We start from the raw sequence: 25,518 nt of genomic DNA, 5'->3' as shown, positions 1-25,518 counted from the left end.
AAGTACAGGGATTCTATACTTGAGGCATCACTCTGGGCTGGTCAGAACCATTCAGTATTCCGGCAAATATTTATAACCGTACATGGCCTTTCACTTGGCACAATATTTAGAATATTGAGAGATCTTAGAATTTCCACTGCTAAAGACAAGTAATGTGACAAGAAAGAGACAAAAGAGTTAATGGAGTCTTGCTTAGTGGTGTGAGTGGCATAAGGCTCAGTCCCAAGATACAAAAGCACCAAATTGCTTTTTGCCCACAGATTTTCCTGTGAACACTAGTTTTGGTCACTACCTACTCTAGGCTACAAATGTGTATAATAGTACCAGTTTCAGAATTATAATTTGAGAGAAAGTGTCTTATTTAGGGTTTCTATTGCTGTAAAGAGACACTACAGTATTTATCTGTATAGCTCTGGCTATTCTGGAACTCTCTCTATAGACCAGGCTGGCGTGAAATTCATAGACTCACCTGCCTCTTCCTCCCAAGGGCTGGGATTAAAGGCTTGAGCCACCACTGCTCTGCTCAAAGGAAAACATTTAATTGGGGCTTGCTTCTGGTGGGTGGCATGCAGACAGGCAGACATGGCATTGGAGAAGGAACTGAGAATTGTACATCTTGACCCACTGGGAGCAGAAGCAACTGTGTGTCACACCGACCATAGCTTGAGCAAAGTCACACCTCCTAATAGTGCCACTTCCTTCGGGGACCCTTTTCTCCAAACCACCATAGAGTTTTCATTTCTTTAATCTCGTGAGGTTAGTAAGAAACAGGTAATTGTTTGGAATGAAAATAAGGATCATGAAGGCTAGTAGCATTAGGTATGAAAGTGCATTAGTCATGGAGCTTCAAGATTTTAAACCAGATTCCTTATCAGTGTGGCTACTAAGGGAATTTCACAGACATGGGAGGGACTGTACACTGACCACAGTGTCAATGGAGGGAGGGGATGTGCACTGACCACAGACAGTGGCATTGGAGGTGGGTTGGTTGTTTTATTTTGACTCTGAGGGCTGTGTAAATTCTATTGGAAATTATAGTAATTTCCTCTTAGGTACTTTATAAAGATTAAAGCACTTCATACCATTTATGTTGAAAAATTTTAAGACTTATGGAACTCTGTGAAGATGGGTTACTTCTATGCCACAGAAATCTCAGGATCATATCTATTCAAGAAAATACATGGCTCCCAGAGGCTGAAGTGATAATCAGAGGGCTGCATGGATGACCTATCCCATCTGCATATGGTCATAAAGCTTGGTGTTCTTGTGGGACTCCTAACAGTGGGAGCAGGGGCAGTTTCTGACCTTCCCCGCCGCCCCCCCAGCTTTGGGGACCATTTTCCTCCTACTAGGTTGCCTTGTTCAGCCTTAATGTGAGGGTTTGTGCCTAATTTTATTGTAACTTGTTAGGTCATGTGTGGTTGATATCCCTGGGAGGCCTGCTCTTTTGTGAAGGGAAACAGAGGAGTGGATTTGGGGAGAGGAGAGGTGAGAAGGGAGGGGAAACTGTAGTAGGAATGCAATATATGAGAGAAAATAATTAAATTTAAAAAAAAAGTAGGACTCTGGGGCCAGAGAACTAGCATAAGGTCTCACGTGACCTGTTGTGAATCGGACTGAAACTATAGGCTTCCTCAGTAGCTCATTGTGTCCTTGCTTCCTTGTTGCAGTATAACTGTTAGATGTACATCCCCTCTTTCAGATTATAGTAATTTGAAGACTAGCCCTCAATCAACTACAGTGAAATATGGTAGGTTTACTTAAGTTGAATTAATCTTTACCAGAAAGCTAATTTGCATTTGAAACAGGATCAGCATAGCTTCTGTTGGCCCGAAAGTTAATATATAGTTTAGGCTGGCCTCTAACTTGTGGTAATCCTCTTGCCTCAGCTTTCTGAATAAGGATTACAGGTGTTCTTGCCCTGATGGCAGTCACCACTGACCTGTATCCCTCACCCACCGTTAGATCAAGAATAAATGCTTTCCAGCAGTTATCTGGATTCTTCGTATCAGTAATCATATTTTTCCAGAGATAAGAAAGAATAATTTTATAGCATCTTGAGTATTGAGAGAGCTTTCATACCTTACAAGTATTACATAGCTACTGGGAGGATCCAATATGCCCATTTCTGGGTCAGTTACAGAGGTTAGGGTTGAGAAAAGAAGAGAGCATAGAAATTGTCAGCAGTTGAGGGACACCTCAGTTTGAGGGATAAAGCTAGAAAGAACCAAGTTTGATGCTGGAACATCATAAAAGGATGTTTGTCTGGGATGAGCTAGTTACTGGTGATAGTTGGTTAAGGACAATGATCCCCTGTGCTTTGGGGGATCTGTAAGGTGAAACTAGCGGACTAGGACTAGCAACTGTCTTCCACAGAGTTGGACCTGCTACAGCTGTTCATGGGTGTTGGAGGGAGAACACATCGGGCTACAGGGTTTCATAATGAAGATCTTGGTAATTCCTGAAGAGAGAGCCAGGTTTCTTCTAGAAGGAAATGTAGCATTTTATGAATGTCTTATTTTCTATTGATTGTAATCTTTTTTTTTCCCCATTGGTGTTGGTGACACTGGCTTCTGTGGCTTATTCTTTGCCACCTTTCTTTGTGATCTTCAGGTCCTTTGCTCCCTCAAGCAAATTATCTTTCTGTCACAGAATTCCTACCCTCATAGTTAGTTGTTACATTCTCTGATCTCACCTGTGGCTCTAAACTCCTGCTGAGCACTTTCCTATGCATTCATACCTTTGTTAAAATATTTTTTGATTCCTACCAGTGAGAAGAGGGGATGTCCTGGCAGCATGGAGTGGTATTCGTCCCCTTGTTACCGATCCCAAGTCTGCAGACACTCAGTCTATCTCCCGAAATCATGTTGTTGATGTCAGTGAGAGTGGCCTCATCACAATAGCAGGTATGGGGGCGGGGAGCTCATTCATTGAATTGTCCCCTTTCACTCTAATGAACAAGTATTTTGTTTTTATGATTCCTGGTAGAACCTCTGTTGCCAAATCTCCTGCCAAGAGGTGACTATTGTTATTATTGGTAAATGGCTAATTATAAGGAAAATTCAAATTGCTAACCTAATAGCTTAACAATTTCTTTGTAGGTGGGAAGTGGACGACATATCGCTCCATGGCAGAAGATGCTGTGGATGCAGCTGTCAAGGTCCACAACTTGAAAGCAGGACCGAGTAGGACAGTGGGGCTGTTCCTTCAAGGAGGCAAAGATTGGAGCCCCACACTCTACATCAGGCTTGTCCAGGACTACGGGCTTGAGAGTGAGGTTCGTGTGCATTGCTACACTACCTTGCTTTGATGTTGTCTGAGATCACATTCAGCAGCCATGGTTTGGCCTCTCTGATTTAGAGTGACCTTTTGCCATGCTTAAGGAAAAGATGATCCAACTTTATTATTATAGTTGCCTAAAAAGCAACACACATTTGGTTTCTCTTGGAATTTTGCAATTTATTTGGTTTGTTTTTACCATACACATTTCCCCAATTTCTTTGCATTGTGAGTGTAAGAAGGGCTGTTCTTCAGAAGGGCCAAAGTAAAGCTGAAGCTTCATCAGTCACTGATCTGGTGCTGTAGGCGGGCTGAGTCAGCGCTGGCCTAAGCATTCCAAGCTTTCCTCCCACCGGACCCAGTACTCCCTGAGGACTATTAGTTTCAGGCTGTGAGAAAACTGACAGCATAAGAATGTAGTGCGGTTTTGTTTCACACCTTAAAGGAATGACACCCAGAATACCTGTCTAATGCAGTTTTATTTCTGTAGGTGGCACAGCATCTTGCCACCACCTATGGTGACAAGGCTTTCGAGGTAGCCAAAATGGCAAGTGTGACTGGAAAACGGTGGCCTATTGTTGGAGTGCGTCTTGTGTCAGAATTTCCATACATCGAAGCAGAGGTATGTGGTGGTCACAGGGACTTCCTATGTGCCCATGGTTTGCCATTCGTCTGTTCGTTCTACTTTTAACATTATATACTGCTAAGTTTTAAAGCACACAGGACTGGAGTCAAATTTCCGGCTGTCACAGATGTTTAATAATGATGTTGACAGTGATAATAGTATGAGTGTGAATTCCAGAGTTTGTTCAGAGAACCACAAGTCTGTAAATTTGGTTGCGTGTCCCAGAATTTGTAGCTTTGTTGTATTCATATTCCTTCCATCTTGACTGGTTCCTTGTTCTCCTTCTTTGATAATTTCTCAGAAATTTTTCTTATTTCTCAGCTTGCTTTCTGATACCATGAAACCAGAGACCATGCTTTGTATGTTTGGAATTGATTGTGCCTTAAATCATAGTGTCCAGTAAGCTCCACTTGTTGGTCTCTAAGGCAGAAAACTTACAGCTTAAGGTGTTGAAGCTGACTTTTCTGTCCTCATCCTTTGCATATTCAGTCATGCAAATGAATGCTTCCATTATGCATTAGCAAAGAGAAGTGATTCCTGTGGATAGTGAGAGGTGATGCTGCTTGCATGTCTGTGCTTCATGCTATTTAGGAAGCAGGCGTTCACTCTTAACCAACTCTATTTTTCAGCCCACTGTGGTAGGCAGAGGGAGGGCCTGTGCTGCACCACAAGGGTGCCTGTGTCTGATGGAGAAGCAGAGCAGCTGGAGAAAAAGATCAGCTTTTCTCCAAGCAGTTTTTAAAATGTAAAACCTTATTATTTTAAAGGAAAGAGTCAAACTAGCAATTTTTCTTTAATTTAGGTGAAATATGGAATTAAGGAATATGCCTGCACTGCAGTTGACATGATTTCACGTCGCACCCGCCTGGCCTTTCTCAATGTCCAGGCTGCAGAGGAAGCCCTGCCCAGGATTGTTGAATTAATGGGTAGAGAATTGAACTGGAGTGATATTAAGAAACAGGTATTGTATAAAAGCCTTTACAACCACAGTTCTGTTTATAAACCTGTAACAACTTGGTCTGTTTGTGAAGGCATACATAACTTTTGGTGATAGTTTTAAGTTTCCTGCTCACTGTTAGGTCTTAAGAAAATGGAAAAATAGTCTTTGATAATTTCACTGTTACAGAACTAGAGAATGCTTTTTAATCCCTGGTCATAATTCCTGGGAAAGAGAGATACAAACAGTGGTTGGGTACAGCCCTTTCTTGGTCTCATTGAAGACACTCTTAGAACATGATGAGTGGAGTTTCTGTTCTTGGTAATCCTTTGATTAAAAATAGTGGTTTCTCGGCCTGACCAAGGCCTTATTATTTGATGTATCACTTAATATTTTAAAAGAGGAGAGACCTTTACAATATGAAGAAAAACTAAAGTATCATTTGATGCCTTATGTTAATTACCAAGTTAAAAAATAATTCCAGTGATGCTTGGGACATGCATGAGGGCATAAAAATATACACGAACATATATATAACTCCCCTCACATAACTCCCCTCACACATACACCTGGACTTGTGGTGATACACAGAAAACCATCATCATCTTCCTTCTTCTCTACCTCCTCCTCCTTCTAATTAGGGCACTCTATTTTTATGTGCAGAGGGATACACATTATTTTCAAACACTGAAAAAGTATCTTTTTCATTTACTGGGTCCTATTCTTTCTTTAACTAAATCTATGAAGCTTTTTGTGACATGTCCCTGATTAATCCTGGACAAACTCACCAAGGATGTCCATGCTGCATGACACAATATATGTGCCAGCTCTCAGTGCTCACTGTATTTGGCCAGGTGGTTACTTGCATTTGGCACAGTTGATTCAACTCTCCCTCTTGAATTGTTTGTTGGGAGAGTGTTTGCAATGTGGTCTAGGCTGGCTTTGAGGTTTCCATCCTGCTTTTACCTCTGAGGTATTGGGATAGTAGGTGTATCCATATGCCTGGCTTGAACTACTTTTCTATACTTAGGAGGAATAGTTCTTTTGATTCACTTTATAGCTCCTTCAAGTACTGTCCCTAGAGCCTTCTCCACACTATAACAGCTCATTGTCCTTCAGTTGCTCAGGTCTCAATTTTAGCATAATACTTTGTATATTTACTCATATCCCATTTATAGCCACTCAGACAATCTTACCACGATCATCTTCAGCTCATGGTTGGGTCTCACCCTTTCTTATAGAATTCATTATATGTCACCTTGATGTAGGCTGCTGCTGGTGTGTCTCATGATGGTTGTACAGGCTTCTCTCTAAGTAAGCCAGTGTTTCCATCTCAACAACTTTGGGGACATTATGAGAATATAACTGAGACTTACCATTGGATATGTCCAAATGTCTTAGCTGAATGTACATTTTTAAATTGGCTTTTGAAATATTATGATGTATTAGATACGATCATGAACTAAGGACTTAATGCTGGTAGTTGAGGGAAGTGGCTCTGAGATTAGCCTAGGAACACTCCAAAGTATAGAAACTGGAGCAATAAGGAAGGATACAGGGCAGATAGAAAGGAACAGCTGCTAATGTTGGGAGAGTTGCAAGAGGACTAAGGGAGCTGTGACTCAGTATGTTAGGACTTCTGTGACAGAAATACTGCCAGTGGAGGCTTCAAATAGCAAACATTTATTTCTCAAATTCACTTCTTCACTTTCTAACATGTAGTCCAAGGTCAAGGCACTTCAGGTCTAACCACTTTATATGGTTCCTAGTCAGAAGGCTCCTTGGCATATTCACGTGTGTATCGAATGAGCATTATTGAGCCTCTTGCCATGTGCTGACTGTGCAGACAAGATTGGGCATGTAGTCTAACCTTGAAGTGTTCATAGGATGATGTAGATTCCTAAAGGTGGGATTCCTGGGAAATGTGGCTGAAAGAGTAGGTTTAGAAGCTTGACTTTATTACATTCTTCAAAAGCACAGTGGCTCCATGTCTTTAAAATTTTGCTGTAGTGACTCTACAGCAAATGTCATGTTCAGATGTCATGTTCTGAAGTGAATCGATAGTAAAAATCTCAGGTTGGTGCCTCCATGTCCTCATTGTGTCTATGTGAAGTGTAGCCCTCCTTGTCTTTGGACTGCTGATGCAGTCTTCATTGGATAGCCCAGGCTGGCCTGGAACTCATGATTCTACTGCCTCAGTCTCTAGAAGCTGGGATTACAGGCATGTACTGTCATGTCCAGCTGCAAAGGGGTGGCCTTCACCCTGATTTTACAGTTGAGGAGGCAGAGCCAGTTTCCATAAGCAGTGAATTGTAGAGGTGGGTTCAAAGCCTGTCCCCCACCCCCTCTCACTGCCTCTGTACTGGCTTATAACTCTTCCAGTTTTTGAATCTTAGCTCTTCATAGGGACAACAGAAAAATGGCACTGCTTATTGTTTTTTTGTTGTTGTTGTTGTTTGTTTTTGTTTTTTTGGTTTGTTTGTTTGTTTTGTTTTTTTCTGTGTAGAACGATCAGGGATATGTTCTTAAAAAATTACATTTGGAATGTTTAGATAGCATATTTTGTGCTAGGAGGTAGGAAAGAGAAAATTCTAAAAACCAGTTGTGCTTAACATTTCCAGGTAAACAGAGATTTGACTTTATTCCAAACTTTATGAGTAGACAGACACTCTTAGGAACACTCCTAATCCCTTTAAGTAACAAAAGCTAAACAACTAAAGATGTTCTGTTTCTGAGGCACAGGGACTTAATGAGAATAGTGGATAGTCTGGAGAGCACAGAAGAGACGGAAAAAAAGAATTAAAAGGTTAGAAAGTTGTACTTCTGAGAAAAGGTTAAAAGCATTGGGATTATTTAACCTGCAAAAGTGAAAGAGGAACAGGGTGATAAATAACTCTGCATAGATGAATTGTGTTGTTTCTACGGTCAATACCTAATGAGTGACCCGTATACTGAATGTGATGCCAAATAGTTTAGGGGAATAATAAATAGCTCATAGTTTCAAGGACCTTGAACTCTAACTAGGTGGATACAACACATGTGTGTGTGTGTGTGTGTGTGTGTGTGTCAGAAATGCATGTACATTTTCAAAGCTTAACAGACGTCGTTCTTTGAGACTGAAAGTCAACTAACATGGAAGAATAGAATAGACAGGACAGCACTGTCTGTTGAATTTGAGGAGTGATGGAGGAACAGGAAAGGACATGAAGGGAAGTGCCATTGCCAAACTGTGTACTCCTGGGTGTGAATTAATTAATGTGTGTGAGAAGATGACTATATGGTCAAGCAGGGGAGAGTTTGCATTAAATAATTAAAAGAAATTTTAGTTCAGATGATTTGGAACTTTTGAAATGCTATGTGTTTTGTCAGTTCCAACAGAGAAACATCCTTGGAGATCTCAGACTAAACTTGCGTTTGGAGAGGGCTGAGCAGGAAAAGGCATAGGCCTCACTCAGAACATATTTAGGGAAATGCTGCCTGGAGAGAAAGGCAGATATTGTGATTTTCATGTATTTTTATTTCCATTGTGAGAATTCAAGTTTCAAATTTAAAACAGACAGAAGACATAGTCAAATAGGAGGTGACTCTCCGTAAATTTTATTCCAGTCTGGGAATGCAATGCCAATTTCAAAAAGCAGAAAACCAAATATGTCTTCGTGATCTAGGAAGGGTCTTCATATTGATCATGACTGATTTTTCTAAATGTTCGTTAATTTTATTATGTTCATTAAGTTTATTATTGCTTAGCAGGAAGTGTGGGCTATGGGAGGCTAACAAGGGGTCACTGAGGAAAAAATGTTATTTTCATGTTAGAGTAAGGAATATTAGATCAGGAAAATGCTATAGAAGCGATAAATAAGCATTCAGTAAAGTAGCTCATACATGAATCTTTGTGAAACTAGTAGTTTTGTAACTCACTCAACCAGTTTTGACCTGAAGAGGTCAGTGATAGCATATTGTGAGCACTCTGTCCCTGCGACCTAGTCTCTGGTTCTAGCATTTACATTCCAGTGGTGATGCTATCTATGCTTTAGTGTGCCAATAAGCAGAGGACTGAGGGACTATTTGATGACAAAATGAAACAATTACCAAAAGTGTACTAGGAATGTTTCTGTAGAAATAAATGGTAAACCTTGTACTAGGTTAGGCTAACTTTATTCAAACTAAGTTTCACGGAGTTCAGCAGTCTAGCACACGTGAGAAAAAAAAAAAAAAGAGTGGCTTTAGTTGACTGTGACTGCCAGTACACTATGAATTTCCCCTACTCTAATGTATTTTTTAGTTGTGTTAATGTAGGTCATGTAGCTAGAGAGATGGAATAGATTGCTGTTCCTATCTGGGTACTTGCCACATCTCTGGAGAAACATGTTTTGTTCTGACAGTTGGGTTATATGGCAGAATTTGTGGTCTGGAAGAAAACATCCAGCATGGCATAGGCCTTTGGAGTCATGCTTCTGCTGAAGCTCTTGGCTAACAAATCTCTGAGGAATAAGGTTGATTCTGCTTTCAGTATATAACCTTTGATACAGAAACATATTAAGTTGGTTGGCTCTAGTGTAGCAAAGTCTTGGTCATCCCAAGCAAGTTGGAAGAGTTGAAAGGAGGTATATTGAATCTCAACATAAAATGTTTAGTAGGCACACTGTCTTTTCATGTGCCACTTTTAGTAAAATCATATCCCAAGTTGTAGTGTGATTTAGACAGCCATCTTGGCTTCTGTTCATGCAATCTATAATGGAAACACGAAGTTAGGGAGCTACATTGTGACCTGGATGGAAAGATTTCATTGTTCTTTGATTATAATCAAGTATCATGATTATTCGGCCAAGTGTGGATAAACTTCACTAGTAATGAAAGAATATACATTGAGTTAGAGATTGTCATTGGAGGGAAGGCTCAGAGGCAGCATGTCCAAGGACATGAATTTTAGAATAGTTTATATCAAGTGGCTGGAAATGATTGATCAAACCAGAAATTCCATTTTAAAACTATGACTGGTGAATTTTCTTATGTGAAGAGAGAAGTCTGCCAATTTAGAATGCCATTGGAGACAGAGATTTCGTGTTTTATTTAACCATGCAGATGTTGATGTTGATACATTTTTAGTTTTTAAATTTAGCATTATGCAGCATTCATGATGTTTTATTTCTTTTGTTGCATCTATTTCTGAAGAGAAAAGGGGTAGAAAGGAATAATCTCAGAAACAGTTTGTCTTCCTAAGAAAACAGAGCACCAAGCCTTGTTGCTGCTGTTGCTTGCACAGTGCTTTGGTTTCCCTTGCCTCACTTCATGGGCATTTCAGTTTCACATTTGCTGAGTCTGTAACATTTTTTGGTATGAAGTTGGGAATTAGATATACATTTGCTTTTTTTCGGTGATAGTGCATGACCACATCTCAGTGGCTTAAGCTGTAGAGGGATGACTTGGTGATTAAGAGGGCTTGCAGCTCTTGCAGAATACCCCCACACCCACACTGGGCAGCTCACAATTTGTGTAACTCCAGCCCCAGGGAATCTGATGCCCTCTTCTGGACACCATGGGCACCCCACACATGCACATACCCCTCCCCCCACATGTAGGCATAATTAAAATAGAATAAAAATAAATCTTTTTTTGTTGTTTTTGTTTTGTTTTGTTTTTTGAGACAGGGTTTCTCTGTGGCTTTGGAGGCTGTCCTGGAACTAGCTCTTGTAGACCAGGCTGGTCTCGAACTCACAGAGATCCACCTGCCTCTGCCTCCCGAGTACTGGGATTAAAGGCGTGCGCCACCAACGCCTGGCTTAGAATAAAAATAAATCTTAAAATCCATCTCAGTGGCTCAAACACAGGCCTCAGTTCTCATTTTTGTTTTTGTTTTTTGACATGTCCTCTCGATGTAGCCCTTGCTATCTTCTAACTCCATATGTAGACCAAGATGCCCTCAAACTCACAGAGATTTGCCTGCCTCTGCCCCCTCTAACACTGGGATCAACACTGTATGCCACCATACCCTGCCCAGCCATGATTTGATGTCTCTCCTTCATGTCTAGGTTGGCTTGTGTCTGTGTAAGCCATGGTTATTCTCAGGGAACAGGAACAAGAGAGACAGAGAAAGTTAGCACGTCTCTTTTTAAGCTATTACTCAAAAGTGGCATATCTTATATCCATTCATAGTCTATTGACCAAAGTAAATCACATGGCTCTGAAGCTCATAAAAATGGGATTAAGAAATATATGCACAGGGGAGGTGTGTGCATGCGTGCGTGTGTGCGTGCGTGCATGCATGCATGCATGCATTTATACATGTGAGAAAAGAGATCTGCAAACAGTGTACACTATAATGCATATAGTCACCTGAGGTAGTTAGATGGGAGAGTGTCAGAATGGAAGCTAAGGGCAGTACTTGTGCAGTGGTGGAGGATAGCCAGCTTCATGCTGACTCTGTGGCTGTCAGAGCCCCTGACAGAACTTCTGCACAGTTGACCACAGGCACTGCAAGCCATAATAGAGTAGATATTCAAGTCCTTTGTATTTTACTCTTATTTGCTTTTCCTGTCATCAAACTTTAGGAATTTGTAGAATTTGATAGTCAACAGCATGCAAGAGTACAACTCTAGTAAAAACAAACAGCAGTGCTACAACATGTAGAATAGGAATTCTTATATTGCGGGGAGACAGTCAAGCACAGTGTACGACATGCTCTGTGACATTTTAGAAAAGATGAACTGAGCCCAAGGCCCACCAGACAGTGTCTGGAGCCAGAGGTCAGGGAAGAATCAGGCAAATGCAGGTGGGCATGCCGGGTGTGTAAGGTTTCAGCAATGTTCTGTATCTGAGCATATTAGACTGTGTCTTCAGTTGCCCAACTAGGATTGGTAATACTACACTAAAACTGGATGCTGGTTCAGTGAGAAGCAGTTTCTGGTGATAAAAGTGAGAGGGAAATATCAGTAGCTCCTATAAATCTGTGAACTTTGTGTATGTGTCTTTTCTTTTTCAGGAAGAACTTGAAACGGCCACAAAGTTTCTGTATTATGAAATGGGCTATAAATCTCGCTCAGAACAACTCACAGACCGTACTGAAATCAGCCTAATGCCTTCAGACATTGATAGGTACTTCTAATAACTCTTCCTCCTCCTCCTGTGCCTCTTCTACATCCTTGTCCTCTTTCTCCTCCCTCTTTTATGAAAGTCTGTTTGCCATGATTCAATTTTGTGTTGTAGGTACACGAAGAGATTTCATATGTTTGATGAAGACGAAAAGGGCTTTATTACCATTGTTGATGTTCAGCGTGTCCTAGAGGTAATACATACTTTTTTTTCGTTATCAGCTTCAGGTATAGAAGGATATAAAGATATTTATTAGCATTTTTCACAAATCATATTTGTAAATTTTTGGACAGTCTAGTTAGTCTTTACATTAGAAGAAGGCTACATGTTATTTTTAACTAAATCCCACTCCTTTGTGCTCTTCCATCTAGAATATCAGCATGCAAATAGATGAAAACACACTACATGAAATTCTCAGTGAAGTTGATTTGAACAAAAATGGCCAAGTTGAACTCAATGAATTTCTGCAGGTGAGCTGTGATGAGATAGATGTATTTGTGTTTGCTTTTGCTTGTCACCATCCTAAGGATGGGATTCTTAAAATTCCTCATTAGTCATTTCATTCTGAAAATGTAGCTTGAGCCACCAACAGTCGATCTGTTTGCCCTTGAGGACGAGGCTCTGTTTCTGCCTGTTCATTTTCCTTCTCTTTATAAGAGGTATCTGTTTTATCGGCTAATTTAGATCCAAGTTCACCGTGGCTTACAGAACTGCACAAGAAGTGTTCTTTTTGACGCACGATGTCTTGGAATAGGATTGCCAGACCACTGCTACACTACGAGGCAGTATAGTATTTCCTGTATGGAAAGTGATTGTTATTTTTTAATGGGAGAGATTATCACCTATAGTTTTATTCATCGAAGAATCACATTCACTTAAGGATATATGTATTAAATTCTTACATTTTAAAGTACCAGAAAAGCAAATGAGAAGAAACTTATACTCTGGGGTCAAGATGGCAAATTCAGACACTTCCATTTCTGATGTTTAAGTAACCAAAGTTTCAATTGTTCAATCATTGTAACGGGGAAGGAAATACATTTTGTTACTGTCACTTCACACTAGATGCTCTACATTATCCCTTACTAGTTCTGTAAAGGAAAGAAATTCAATACTTTTATCCGTAGCTGTCCATAGGACCCTGATCATTTGAAGAATGCTTTGGTTTCCAGGCAGCCAGGTTGTTTTCTGTAGTGTTTCTTGGGCAGGTCTTTCATATGAATGCCAGGTCTTGCTTGCACCATGGCAATGATGAATGCTGAACATGAAATAAATTAATGCTGGGATTTTGGTCAATGTCAGCCCTTTCTTCACTGTGTCAAGTTAAACAAACAAGATCAAGGCAAAGGAAATGGTAATTGTCTCTCTAGAGATGAGCTGCAGATAAGAGCATTGTTGAATCTAAATGCAGAAAAATTTCACAGGTTGTGTCCAGCATTACAAAAAGAATGCTTAGTACTTTAACTAACTCTTTCACTAAATGCAGATTTTTAAATTGAATTTGAGATTTATGGTTAGGAATTAGAAACACCTAATGCCTCTTTTTGTATAGTTTTTCTGGAGAATATTTTATTGTCTCAGAATTTTAGAAAACTCTTCTTCAAAGAAATAGCTTATGCTTCCTTTTCTGTGTTTTGTAAATAAACAACGGCATTTGGACTCGAAAAACCCAGAGTTTTAGAAACAATAAGAATCTAATTTAATGGATATGCTGTGTGGCTTGGGTCTTAAAGTAACTTTCTCGAAGGTAGTAGACCTAAACACAGAAAATAATTTAAACCATCTGTAGGTTTTCTTGTAGAGTTTTTAAATCATTGAGTATTTCCTGTCCAGATCTAAATGAAAGCAACCATTCATGCCATGCCTCCAATAAGTAAACAGCATAACTTCCAAGTTATAAAACAGTGGCCACTTTTCTCATGAAATCTAGTCACATCTAGATATTATTTTTTCTTGCAGTATGGTTTTCAGATACGTGTAATACTTAATGAAAAGCTTTTAGTTTGTCAAGGTTTATACAAGAAACACTACTGGTGGCTGAGAGAGATGCCCATCTCTGACAGTTGTTACCTCTGATAAATTCCAGGGGTCTCCCAGAAAACAGAAAGTTGTTCTGTCTTTAGATGTCAGCATTCCTCAGGTAAAATATTTCTCAGATGTAAAATGTTTTGCACATTTGATTGCTTGGTAAAATATTCTCCTTTCCTGAATATCAAGAGACCACATTTATCGTGTTAAGGGTCTGCTTTTGGATATGGGTGTGCATTTTCAGGGAGGGTCACTATGGAGCCTGCCTGGCTGTAGGACTTTGGTTCTGGTCTGGGCTTCATGGCACTTATGCATGTAAGAGTTGGTCTCCCATAAGTAGTCACTTGTGAAGTAGCTTTTAATAAGGTGAGGATTCTCAGATCTAGCCCCTGGGCAGATGCCCAGGTGAGCTCCCATGTGGAGCACATTATTCAAAATGTATCTCCATAGGCTAAAATATTTTAACTATTTTCATAGCATCTTTTTAAATATTACTAACTCTAGTGAGGTTTTTTTTTTTTAAATAGGAGAAATTAGATTAAGAAAAGCAATAGTTCTAACATTGATGTGAGGGATGGGGGCGAGCCTTATACTGAGAATTGTCAGGTGCTTTCCAGATGAAAGGCCTTTGCCTACTCTCTTCATGCAGTTTTAGGGCTAATTCTGATTTTATCCATTGGATTAAAATGAATTAGCTAAAATCTAGGTGTGGGGATACTTTTATTCTTAGGAAAGATCTCTCAGTCCATTTTCAGTGATTCATAAATTTGTTTGAAAGGATTAAGGAATTTGGATTTAAAAGTTGTCAAGTATAATAACACTAAAAAAATTATAATTAAAATGAAGGAGGTCATGGTTTGTTTTTGCTCTATCCCTGAGATTCTTTTGGGGGGTTTAAAAATGGAACCCAAGACCCAATATTTGAAATTAGTTTTTTTAAAAAAGTAGCCCAAATAGCACATTACGGGCAAAGGTGTTCATTAAATTTGCTTTTAGGGTAACCTGATTACTTAGCAGTTGCTGTCTTTGTCAGCAGTGTGAAATACGTCTCCCTTCACCTCTTTTTCAACTGTTCAAAAAGTTGAGCATGTGATCTGCTTCTGAAGGAGCCCTTCATTCTGCCTCTGCCTGACACTGTTGGAATGTGTAGGTGCTAAAAAGAGGGGAGTAGGTTAAGCTGTCCTGCTTGCTAAGTGTCTTCCATATTTTCTTTTAAAGCTGATGAGTGCAATTCAGAAAGGAAGGGTGTCTGGAAGCCGCCTTGCCATCCTGATGAAAACTGCTGAAGAGAACTTGGACCGAAGAGTTCCAATTCCTGTGGATCGTAGTTGTGGAGGATTGTGAGTCTGACCAGTAAATCGACAGCCAACAAGCATAGGACAGCCAGTACCATGTACCAGCCAGAGTTGACTTAAATCACTCTAAAATAGTGTCTATAGTAGTGCGTAAAAAACAAAAAAAAAGGAAAAAGAAAAAAAAAGAAAAAACACTGGAAAACATTCCAAAACTTTTAAGATATTGGCATATTTGCCAATTTAATTTGCCAATCCTTTATTTGTATTTGCCATTCAGTCTAGCTTCTAAAAGTGTTTTTCTTATTTTTAATGCACATTGATTTAATGTTTTGTATCCATTTTGTAACCTGTCAGACTTGACACTCTGCCTTTCTAGTCATTCATTCAAATCAGTTTTAGAGACGGTCTCGGCAACATTGGAGAGAAGCTAGAAAACGTGGGTACCCAGAGCTCCAGAGCTCAACTTGTAGATAGCATTATTATTTTTCTTCTTAGAAAAGCATTTGACCTATTGACATGATCAGGTTTTGGGAGACTTCCCAGCTCTTTCTTTCTACCTCCCCTTCCAAATAATACTGCACATTTTTCTGTCTTGAGTAAGGCTGGTTAATCTGGAGAGGGAAGACAAAGTTAAGATCTGGTTGAGATTTGGTTACATTTCTAAAAGAAAATCTCTGAAAGCTTCCAGAATCACAGGAGTAAGATAAAGACAGCATTGACATTTGCCGGGAGGTACAGTGATAGTTGCTTCTCAACAGTTCATTTTTTTTTTTTTTTCCCCAGACACTGCTGGCTTTCTTTGACTATTATAGTTGCCAGAAAAATCCTTGCTTTTTTTTACTTTAAAACCAGCATTTGAGTGGCAAGTTGGATATAATGGGATGAGACCAAATCTTTCCATCCCTTATGGGAGTAATGATAAAACAGTTTTCAATCCCACAAGTCCTGAATCTTGCAGCGTGTGGTGGTGTCAGGCCCATTCTTGTTGGGGTGGGTAGTAATGGTGGTATTTGCAAAGAAATAATAAAACAGAATTGGGCAGGCTTTTGTTAACTTTAATTATAAAATTAAAATAAGGCATGCCACTTTAATATCCAAGGATAGTCTGCTTGCCAAAAGCCTTTCTCTTTGTTTACTCAATGGGAAAATTTCATTCCATCAAAAATAAAAAAATAAAAAAATAAATCAAAGAAAGATACCCCCCCCACACACACCCAAACTGAATGTGCGTTGAACTCAACATATAATGCACCGACTAAAGAAGCCAGTTGGAAGATGTTTCTGTTATATTCTGTTGCACTTATGATATTTATTAATTGTGCTCCCTTTTCTGAAGCTGTCAGTGATGGGTACTCTGTGCATCATCAGAAAGATAGCCCTTCTTCCTTCTCTCCAGGCAGGCTTTGTGGCAGACTGTGTGTGTCCTAGCTTTGTGAACTGGTACCTAAAGCACCTTTGTGCTACTGTTTCTGCTTATGCCAACACCATGTCTTTTTGCCTCATTCAGGATGGGTTATGAGTCTGTATATTGTAATATAAACTGGGAAGTTCACTTACCTAAGTTCCCCACCCCCAAATATGCAGAGACTGCAGGGAGAGACAGCTCAACTCCTTTTATTAGTAAATGAAGTTTAGATACTTTCACTTCTGTAGGGTCACCTGACACATGGAAGTGATGTCACAATGGGTGTCACTGAACATTTCTTTCGAAGTGTGAATATTTTTTACACTGTTCTTTATTATTAATAATAATAATCATAATAAATGGAAGCACATGGCTTTGTAGTTGAATGTTTTTCTATCATGACAATAAAGTTCATTTTCTACCTAGTGACAGTTAAGTCGGCAGAAGCACTGTCCTTTAAGACATCCCAAATTATATATCACAATATTCTACATCTGTACTCCCTCCTCTTTCTTTTTCTCTTTTTCTTTCTAGTTAGATCAAGATAACGATGGCTTGTATCCCCCCGGTTCTCCTAGGGTAGGGACTGGGCTTAGAGTGTGACTCGGGCTCAGGCCGATCTGTGTTTGGAAAGCAGGTCTTGTTTGTTCATGCTTTGCTATGAATGAAGTTCCTTTAAGGACAAAGAGAAGCGCACTTTTCTTCATTTGAGCATATCTGCTGTGGCTTAAAAATCTGCTCGCTCTAAGACACGCTCCTTCACCAATCCCACAGACTCCTTTTGGAAGGGAACTGCTTTCATGACATTCCTTGCACCCCGGCATTTTCCTGTGAGGTCCTCACTAAACCTGGACAGCCTGTTTTTTTTTTTTTTTTTTTAATCCAATTTTAAGCAAAGGAAAAAAGAAATAGGGGAGCAAGCCCCTTTAAAAGTCACTCAGAGAATAAAATATATTTTCCTTTTCATATAACCCTGGTGTTTGTTGACTCTGTTCAGGTATGGGAGTGAGTGTGCGGGGATTGCCTTTTTATTATCAAGTGATTTATTTCAAGAGCCTCTGAGGGGATTCAGGTGAAGGAATCGCATCTGTGCTGGAGGGCTGTATACTCCTTTAAATAGCCTCTGCCTCAGTCGTAATAACAGTGATAACGCTGGATTACTTGTTTAGCTAAGGTTGTCCACCTCATATCCATCATGATGCATATTCTTGCGTCCAATCTGTTTATATTGAGTGGAACTTCAGATTTCTGCTACCAAGTGCATGTTTTGTATTCTGCCTTAGTTTATGGCTTGATTTTTGTCCATTTCAAACTATGTACAACAAAAATGTTCATTCTGATTTTAACCCAATATAGCACAGGGATTGTCACTGATTGTTTTTCTTCCCCTCTTTTTTATGCATTTGTAAAAAGGTCTTTTGCATATGAATGTAATCACATATTGATGTCACTGATGCTGTAAACTTTCACTGCTTTTTACTCTAGGGAGGAAAAAAACCCTACTATGTTTGAAAAGAATATCAAGTCTTAGTCCAGTACTGGGTGGACATAGTCACTCACTGCATGCTTTCATGCGGCCATACTTCTATGTATTGTGCTTGGGTTATCGTTCTAGACTGCACTGTTAAATGCTCTGAGGCTGGGTTGTCATTTTTATAACTGTCTCGGTATTTTATCACCATTATTTATTACTTTTGATATACAGAATGAGCTGCATGCATTTATAGAGTAATAAGAAGATGTATTTAATGTGCCTTGTTTTTAACTGAGTAAGAGCCAAAAGCATGAATCAATAAAGCTGATTGAAATGGTTCGTTTGCTGGCATTTCTGTGTTGCTTGTGGTCAGACAAATAACTAATTATTGTTGAAGTTTTTAAAAGTTTGAAAATATTTTCAGAAGCTGTATTTTAAATGACACACATTAATTCTTTTAAACTATCATTTTATAATTTTGACTTGGGTGAAGTGTTTGTATAGACAGATATTGTTTTATGAGACTACCAAAATTAGTTATTAATTTGTTGCTTTAATTTTATGTGATCCTAGTCAACATTTATCCCATTACAACTCAGTAGAATTCCTATCCCCCCCCTCTCTCTCGTAGACCAGAACCTCTCAGCCTCCACGTTTCCAGGCATGCTGATGAATTTTATCATAACTAAAATCAATAGAAATGAATGGGAAAGATTACATAATCCATTTTGATCATCTTACATGTCAAGTTAGTGCAGGGTTGCCAAGCGTTGATAAATGCTCTGACAGAAAAAAATGCTATATATTTTCATTGTCAGTAAGTCAGTAGAGCTGTTATCAGTTTAACACTGGCCCAATTTTATAATGCCCATGTTATTTTATAGGTTTTAATTTGCACATGTGCTTTCTCGATTTGTGGCTTAGAAGTGCTACCACTAGGTTGAGGGTGCTCGGAGACTTCGTGAGTTTCTTATAGTCCTTCAATATACTGTATTCTAAGTGAAGGCTCCCTCCCAGACAGATTTTTGACAATAAGCCATTTATTTAGCATCTGGAAAAAAATACACAGCAGTTCAAAATGTTTTCCATTGATCCAGCTCATGCAATTTGATAGCACTTAAATAAAATTTGTCAAAATATTGCTCCTAGTTTTCAGAAATATGTAAAATTGATCATCACTTAAGAAAAGGAAGCATGATACTGGCCTCAATATTTTGTGGGTTTTGTCAACAGCACATCGTCACTGTGTCAGATCCCATATGATGACATTTGACTTAGGTTGAAAAGAAGCAACAAGAGTTTTAAATCGATCTGGCACCCTCGTAATGAGACAAGTTCTGTAAGGGAGGCAGAAATGATGAGCCTTTTATGCCTGTACTTTGTATTTTAGGTCTCTAATTAACTACCTACCTTGTGAAATACAGGCATAGAACATGATGTGTGTAAGCCGTGATGATGCCAGGGACAGCCCCGTAGGACAGCCCTGTGCTGAGAGGTGCAGTGCGAAGTCAGTTGCTGTCCATCCATCTCTAAATACCTGCTCAGGAACTGATGTGATCTAAGAAAAATACAGCATAGCAGAGTCATTAGGATCACCCGTGTTCTCTATGTGTGGTGTTGAATCATTGGCTTAGCATACGTTACCACCAGAAGTGTTCACATTATAGTTAACTGGAACCCAGGGGAGGTTGTGTGATACCTTCTTTGGGAAGGTACTGTATTGTAATTCAGTAGAATTGGGGCACTTTTGAAATGCATAGAATGTGCCTTGGATGTTAGAGTGTGGCCCATGGTTGAGCTGGTTTGTTCTACAACCTTCTGAACCTTGCAGAGCCACTGTCATGTGTCTTAATCAAGCCATGCCTGCATTCATCTTCCAGGTAAATGGTTACTTTAGAGCAATAGGCATTTTGCTTCTTCACCAACTGCTGCTAGCTTTCTTCCATTGTATCAAAGAGTGGGGAAGTGGGAAATCACGTACACACACACACACACACACACACACACACACACACACACACACACCTATACACACACCTGCCTTTAGCCCTCATACTCATCATTCTTTGTTAGCTTTGAGCATATCCTATATAACTGCATCTAATTTTTATTAGCCTTTTCTTTAACTCCAATTTAGACTTACTTGATTTTGTTTGTCTAATCTAAATTTAATAAACTTAATTAACATAACAGTATTCTTTCACCTGACCTCAGTGCCCTCTTTTAATCAAGGTCTTCAGCCCTTAACAACCCCTTCCACCCAGGGTTAGCATAAACAGCCACACCCCTTAATATGTTGCTTGTTAGGTTTTCTCACCATTGCTTCACTATCTTTTTTTTTCCTGTCCCCATCATTAATTGATTTACAATTCATTTTTATGCATACGGAGTTTTTGCTATCCAAGTTAAGAAGCTGTAAATCTTAGATCCATTGAAATGACAGTGAGAAATATTTCACTTTATCCCATGAATCATTTGCCATCCTTATTGAAGAAAAATGGCAAAATTATGGTGTACCATGTTTTCATAAATTACCCTTCCCCTCCCCCACCCCACGGCTCTGGTTCATTTCATTATCTGTTTTCGAGACTCAGAGTCAGACTGTAGACACGTGGGGTAAACATCTCTGGTCTTGCAGCAGGCTAATCAAAATTTCATAACATTACAAATTAATTCCTCTGCTACTGAGAAGAACTTAATTCATGTACAAAATATATCATCTATTTTATAAGTCAAAAATAGCCTGATATTAAAGTATATTCGATTGCTCATATCAAAAAGGGGGACGGATGTTGAGTTCTTTAAATAATGTATATAATTTTCATTGGTTTCATATGTCAAAGTAGTCATTTATGTCCTGAAAGGTGGGTGCTTGGCACTATGTGTTTGAACACTATTAAAAAATCATAGCTTTAAAAAAAAAAATCATAGCTTCTTCCAAAAAGGCCAAATCTTGGGTTTGTATTTCTCATATGACCTAGAGTGAAATAACTTCGTCAGGGATCCTCTCCTTGTCCCCAGCAAGAAGTATCCTTAAGAGTAAAAGAACTGAAATTTCTAAAGATAAATAATTTTGAAAAGCAATACATGAAATCAACTACCAGATCATAGTGTTGCTGAGTGGATGGATTTGGCTCTGACTTTTAACTGCCATGTCCTGGTCAGGATTCTAAGGAGCCATGGTCAGTTCTTTGCAGATTCTGAAAAGTCAGGTTTATTATCCTGGTAAATATGTGTGCCCTGGTGAGTTGTTGCCCTCTGTCAAGATGGGCTATCCTTTAAATGCAGTTCCTCCAGCTTGATCCTCATTGCAAGCAGCACTGAACCATTAAATAAAAACCAAGACAAAACGCCTTTGAAAAGGGTTAATTAGCTTTAATACTGATTTATTCCATATAGCACGCTAATAGACCAGAACATTTACTTCTGTTTTGGATCATTAAAAACTGGCTCTAGTTCTTGAACAATTTGTTTCTAATAATTAAAAATTAGACCAATTAGAGTAGTCTTCATATAACCTACTCGCCGTGATATACTTTTTATGAAAACAAAAACCTGACTCACTATTTTGCAATTCTTTGCCATCTCAGCCACAAAAGCAGTGCACAAAATACTTCGAAGGCCATTGAGCTCAAGTTTGGAGCATTCTCCTATAGTCCTAAAGGACCAGTGAGGAGAGGTGAGGTGTGTGTGTGTGTGTGTTGGGGGGAGGCAGCTTTTAATGTATGCCTGAGATCAAGAAAGCTAAATTGCTGTGTGCTGTTGCTGGAGTCCCATTTCCCTAATAGTCTGTGCATCCCCATCTCAGTGACTTAGTTTTCACCATCCATTGCTCTAGGTGTGGAAATGTGACTGCACTGGAAAAGTTTCCAGTGACCTCTGAGGTCTGTCTGCAGGGGAGATCTCCCTTGCTGGGTCGAGTTTTTGTTCTTATGCTGCCCTCTAATGGATACCAAATTATTTCATTAGACCCAGAACAAAAGTAAATTTTCAGCTTCTGAGGGCTCCCGTGCCAGCCCATCAGTCTTGGAAATGGTGATGTGACCTGCTTGCCCTTTGCATGTGTTCAGGTGTAGGAGACATTTGTGTTAATTGTGTCCTGCTGCCCTGGCCAAAGTTGCACTCCTGTTCTGGACAGTGAAGAGACAGCAAATGCTAATTTGTGCTCTGTGGAACTTTCCTTTTTTTTTTTTTTTTCCTTGCCAGCAATTGTAAAGAATTGATGTTCTAGGGTACTTAAAAATGAGGAATAAAAACAGTGTAAGTGCTGTATTAAGATGATATGCTGTATGTTTTATCAGTCACTGGCACCTAGTTCAAAAGACAAAAAAATTAGCAGCAGTGGATTGGGAATAGGCCTGCGCAAGAGGTGGCTATCCAGTCCATACGTGAAGAGTATCAGTGCTTTTCACATGCTGCTTTCTGACACCCATTGCTAGGGCTGAAAACTATCTCTATTGTCCAGTTTGATTGCTTGAATCAAACTGATTTACAGCAAATCCATCTGAGCTTTGATAAATCTATTACAGTTTCATTTCACTGATTTCATTAACGTGAATAAAACCAGCCACGCTTTCTGCATAACTGCCTTTTAATGGCTTGGCCCTGTCACCTGCCTGAATATTAATCCCCCTGACTTATTGCTCCACAGAGGGAATGAGTAATGGGTATTTGAATGTGATCAGCACAGTACAATGCAATTAAGGAAGCAGTACTGTTCTGTGCCTTTAATCCTGAACTAATTTGAATTGCAGTTTGATAGCACAGTGAATCCTGCATAATTATGTAGGGTGCATATTAAACTCTGTGACAAACCGGAGAAGCTTTTAACCATCACAGCTATGGTAGACAAGTGAAGGCTAGAGTCAGAGAGCCCACTATTGGACCAAGAGCTCAATTAATAGGAAACCCTCAGCAGGGGTGGCTTGGCCATGCAACGTATCTTGGAACAAAAATGTGAAATGTTGACTTGCTCCCAGTCAATTTTAATTTACATGCATTGGAGTTTTCAGAGTTCCTTTTGAGTTTGCAAGATAGGAAGGGTAGAGAATTGTCCCTTAGCAAAACTTTATATTGTCTCAATTCCTTTAGCAGTTAAAACCAGCAGCTGTCACAGTTCACAGCTAGGGAAAAGCCACATGTGTACACCCACAAACACACACATGCACACACAATTATAGCTGTCTAGAATGTCCCCCACTTAATATATCCTCATTTCCCAGAAATTTGGATGTCATTTCATGGAGGCAGGCTTCCTGATGCCATGTGGATGCTTTTATTATTCTATGTTAGCCCTAAGGAAAATAAAACAAACATTCTCTTTACTTTGGATCTTTTGTTACTATATTGGTAATTAATTTGGATTATTGCCTAGGATTTTTTTTAAATTTTTAAAACAGATCAAAATATGATGACTCTAAGCTGTTGTACAAAATGACAGATCAGGAATAAAGAGGCTCACTCTATACTATGATCTTTCTTGCAACTGTTAGTTTTCTATCTGAGCAAAAATAAGAAGTGAAATGTATTCACTTATGTCTTGGGCTGGTCCTGCAGTAGGAAATAATCATAAAAGGTCAGAAATGACTAATTTGCTGCAGTTAGGGCAGCAAACGATCAATAGCATACTTTTAATGCACATTATTATCCAAATAAAAATGACATTTTGATGCTATTTAACTATTTTCATGTAGCCCTGTAATGTCACTTTGGTACAGTGGCCCTGATGCTTAAGTGCTTTGTGAATGAAACAGAAGATACTAAACATGGATGTGGCTTGTTCTTAAATAGTCAGAGAGAGAAGAGTTTTATTCAGAGGGAAAGCAACCAGGTAAACCTCAGCTGCTTTTGTCATAGTCCACCACCATGACTCTTCAACCGGGTACTTGGTTTTTATGTTGCCTTTTGACTAAGTTCATAACACAGGAGTTGAGACCTGAAATCTGGGTGGCTCGAGTCAATATATGATTAAGTACCTATCAAAATATACACGTAGAAACACAGACACATAGGTTCTTTTTTTTTTTTTTTTTTTTTTTTGTACTGTGCAGTTGGGGATGTGGCTTTAATCCAACAAATTGTTATTCAAAATACACTAACTGTAAAATGCATCAACCAAAATGGAGGAGGGGGAGGGAGTAACTTCCCTAAGGGTGTACAATAATATTAGCAGGATTAGAGACCTTTGTTTTTTTTTTTTTTTTTTTTTCAGTCTAATTGAATCCAATAGAATTACTGTAGGTTCTTAAGAGTCACCGTATCCTGCTGGGCTACTCTCATCTAAATATTGCTAGTTAACCTTGTTTTTCAAAAATACATTGGAAAAAGCTAAATGGTGCCTCTTTCCATAATCAGTTTACATTATGTTGCACACTAACTGTTGATTACATTTCCCAGAGAGGGATTGTTTCCCCTATGCCACCTGAAATGACTTCTTTTTTCTGTCAGTAGTAATGGACTGCATTAAATAAAGTAATTTTGGTTTGTGGAGGGGGAGGTCTCAAAACATTTAAATCATCAGTGAAAATAGATGAGTATAAGGGCATTGAAAAAAAAATCACCCTAGAATTAATATTAAGGTACCCTCTGGTAAACTGTTGTTTATAAATCAAAGCACATAGTTGAATATATGTTTATATAAATGTCTATGTATTTATATATGTATGATTTCAGAAAAATGAGACATTTGAAAGACTGAAAAATGCAGTATACGTTCTATTATTGAAAGTCACGGAATAAAAAAGATAACAAATATGTTTCATAGGCCTTTAGGAATACACTGCTTGATTTATAAGATACCAACAGATTCCATGAAGGAGAAATATTTTCTGATTTTATGTTGTTTCATAAAAAACTTCATAGAATTCCATTTTATTTCATGCATTTATGTTAAATTAGGGGTTTGTTGTTGCTGTCGTGCATATCAAAAATGTCATAGCAATCTTTGTTTGCTGAAGTAGTTCAGGTTTTTTTTTTTGTTTTTTTGTTTTTTTTGTATCAATTATGGCTTCCCTCTCTTGGAATGCCAGGTATTTTTTTTTTTTTAATGAATCTAAGCTGTATGAAAATAAGATCTCCTCCCATACTCTTACTTCCGCCTGCCTCCCCACCCCCACTATTGTTGTTGTTGCTTCGTCTTAAAACAATTTTAGGCAGCAAGAGTAGTATGTTGCTTGGGCTAAGGCTGGGCTGTTAGCTAAATTAAGCCATTGTGACTCAAAATCCTCCTTTAATAAGGTTCATGCTGTCTACAACTTCATCATTTTCTGCTGAATGATAATTACTTTATTCAATCATGTTCAAGGTTTTAGTGAAAGCTAGCATTGATTGATTAACTTCAATTACCATGCTTACATTTGCATAGATAAAAACTGCTTTTCAATTTGT

General features: G+C 38.9%; 1 protein-coding gene across 3 annotated transcripts in view; it reads left to right on the top strand.

Annotated features, from left to right (window-relative positions):
* The window catches only part of Gpd2 (glycerol-3-phosphate dehydrogenase 2), a 144,054-nt gene extending 125,583 nt beyond the window's left edge, over positions 1-18,471 (top strand). For all 3 annotated transcript variants that reach the window (XM_027420407.2, XM_027420405.2, XM_027420406.2), the window contains exons 10-17: positions 2,772-2,906; positions 3,102-3,277; positions 3,770-3,901; positions 4,707-4,865; positions 11,821-11,933; positions 12,045-12,123; positions 12,302-12,400; positions 15,177-18,471. In XM_027420407.2, the coding sequence (XP_027276208.1) occupies positions 2,772-2,906; positions 3,102-3,277; positions 3,770-3,901; positions 4,707-4,865; positions 11,821-11,933; positions 12,045-12,123; positions 12,302-12,400; positions 15,177-15,302 (1,019 nt within the window). In that variant the 3' untranslated portion in view covers positions 15,303-18,471. The remainder of the gene's footprint in view (positions 1-2,771; positions 2,907-3,101; positions 3,278-3,769; positions 3,902-4,706; positions 4,866-11,820; positions 11,934-12,044; positions 12,124-12,301; positions 12,401-15,176) is intronic.
* Positions 18,472-25,518: the final 7,047 nt, after the last annotated feature.

This window comes from Cricetulus griseus, chromosome 6 (assembly GCF_003668045.3).
Source record: "Cricetulus griseus strain 17A/GY chromosome 6, alternate assembly CriGri-PICRH-1.0, whole genome shotgun sequence".
NCBI classification, from domain to species: Eukaryota; Metazoa; Chordata; class Mammalia; order Rodentia; family Cricetidae; genus Cricetulus; species Cricetulus griseus.
The sequence above is the reverse complement of the archived record's forward strand: the minus strand, read 5'-3'. Positions and strand labels throughout refer to the sequence as shown.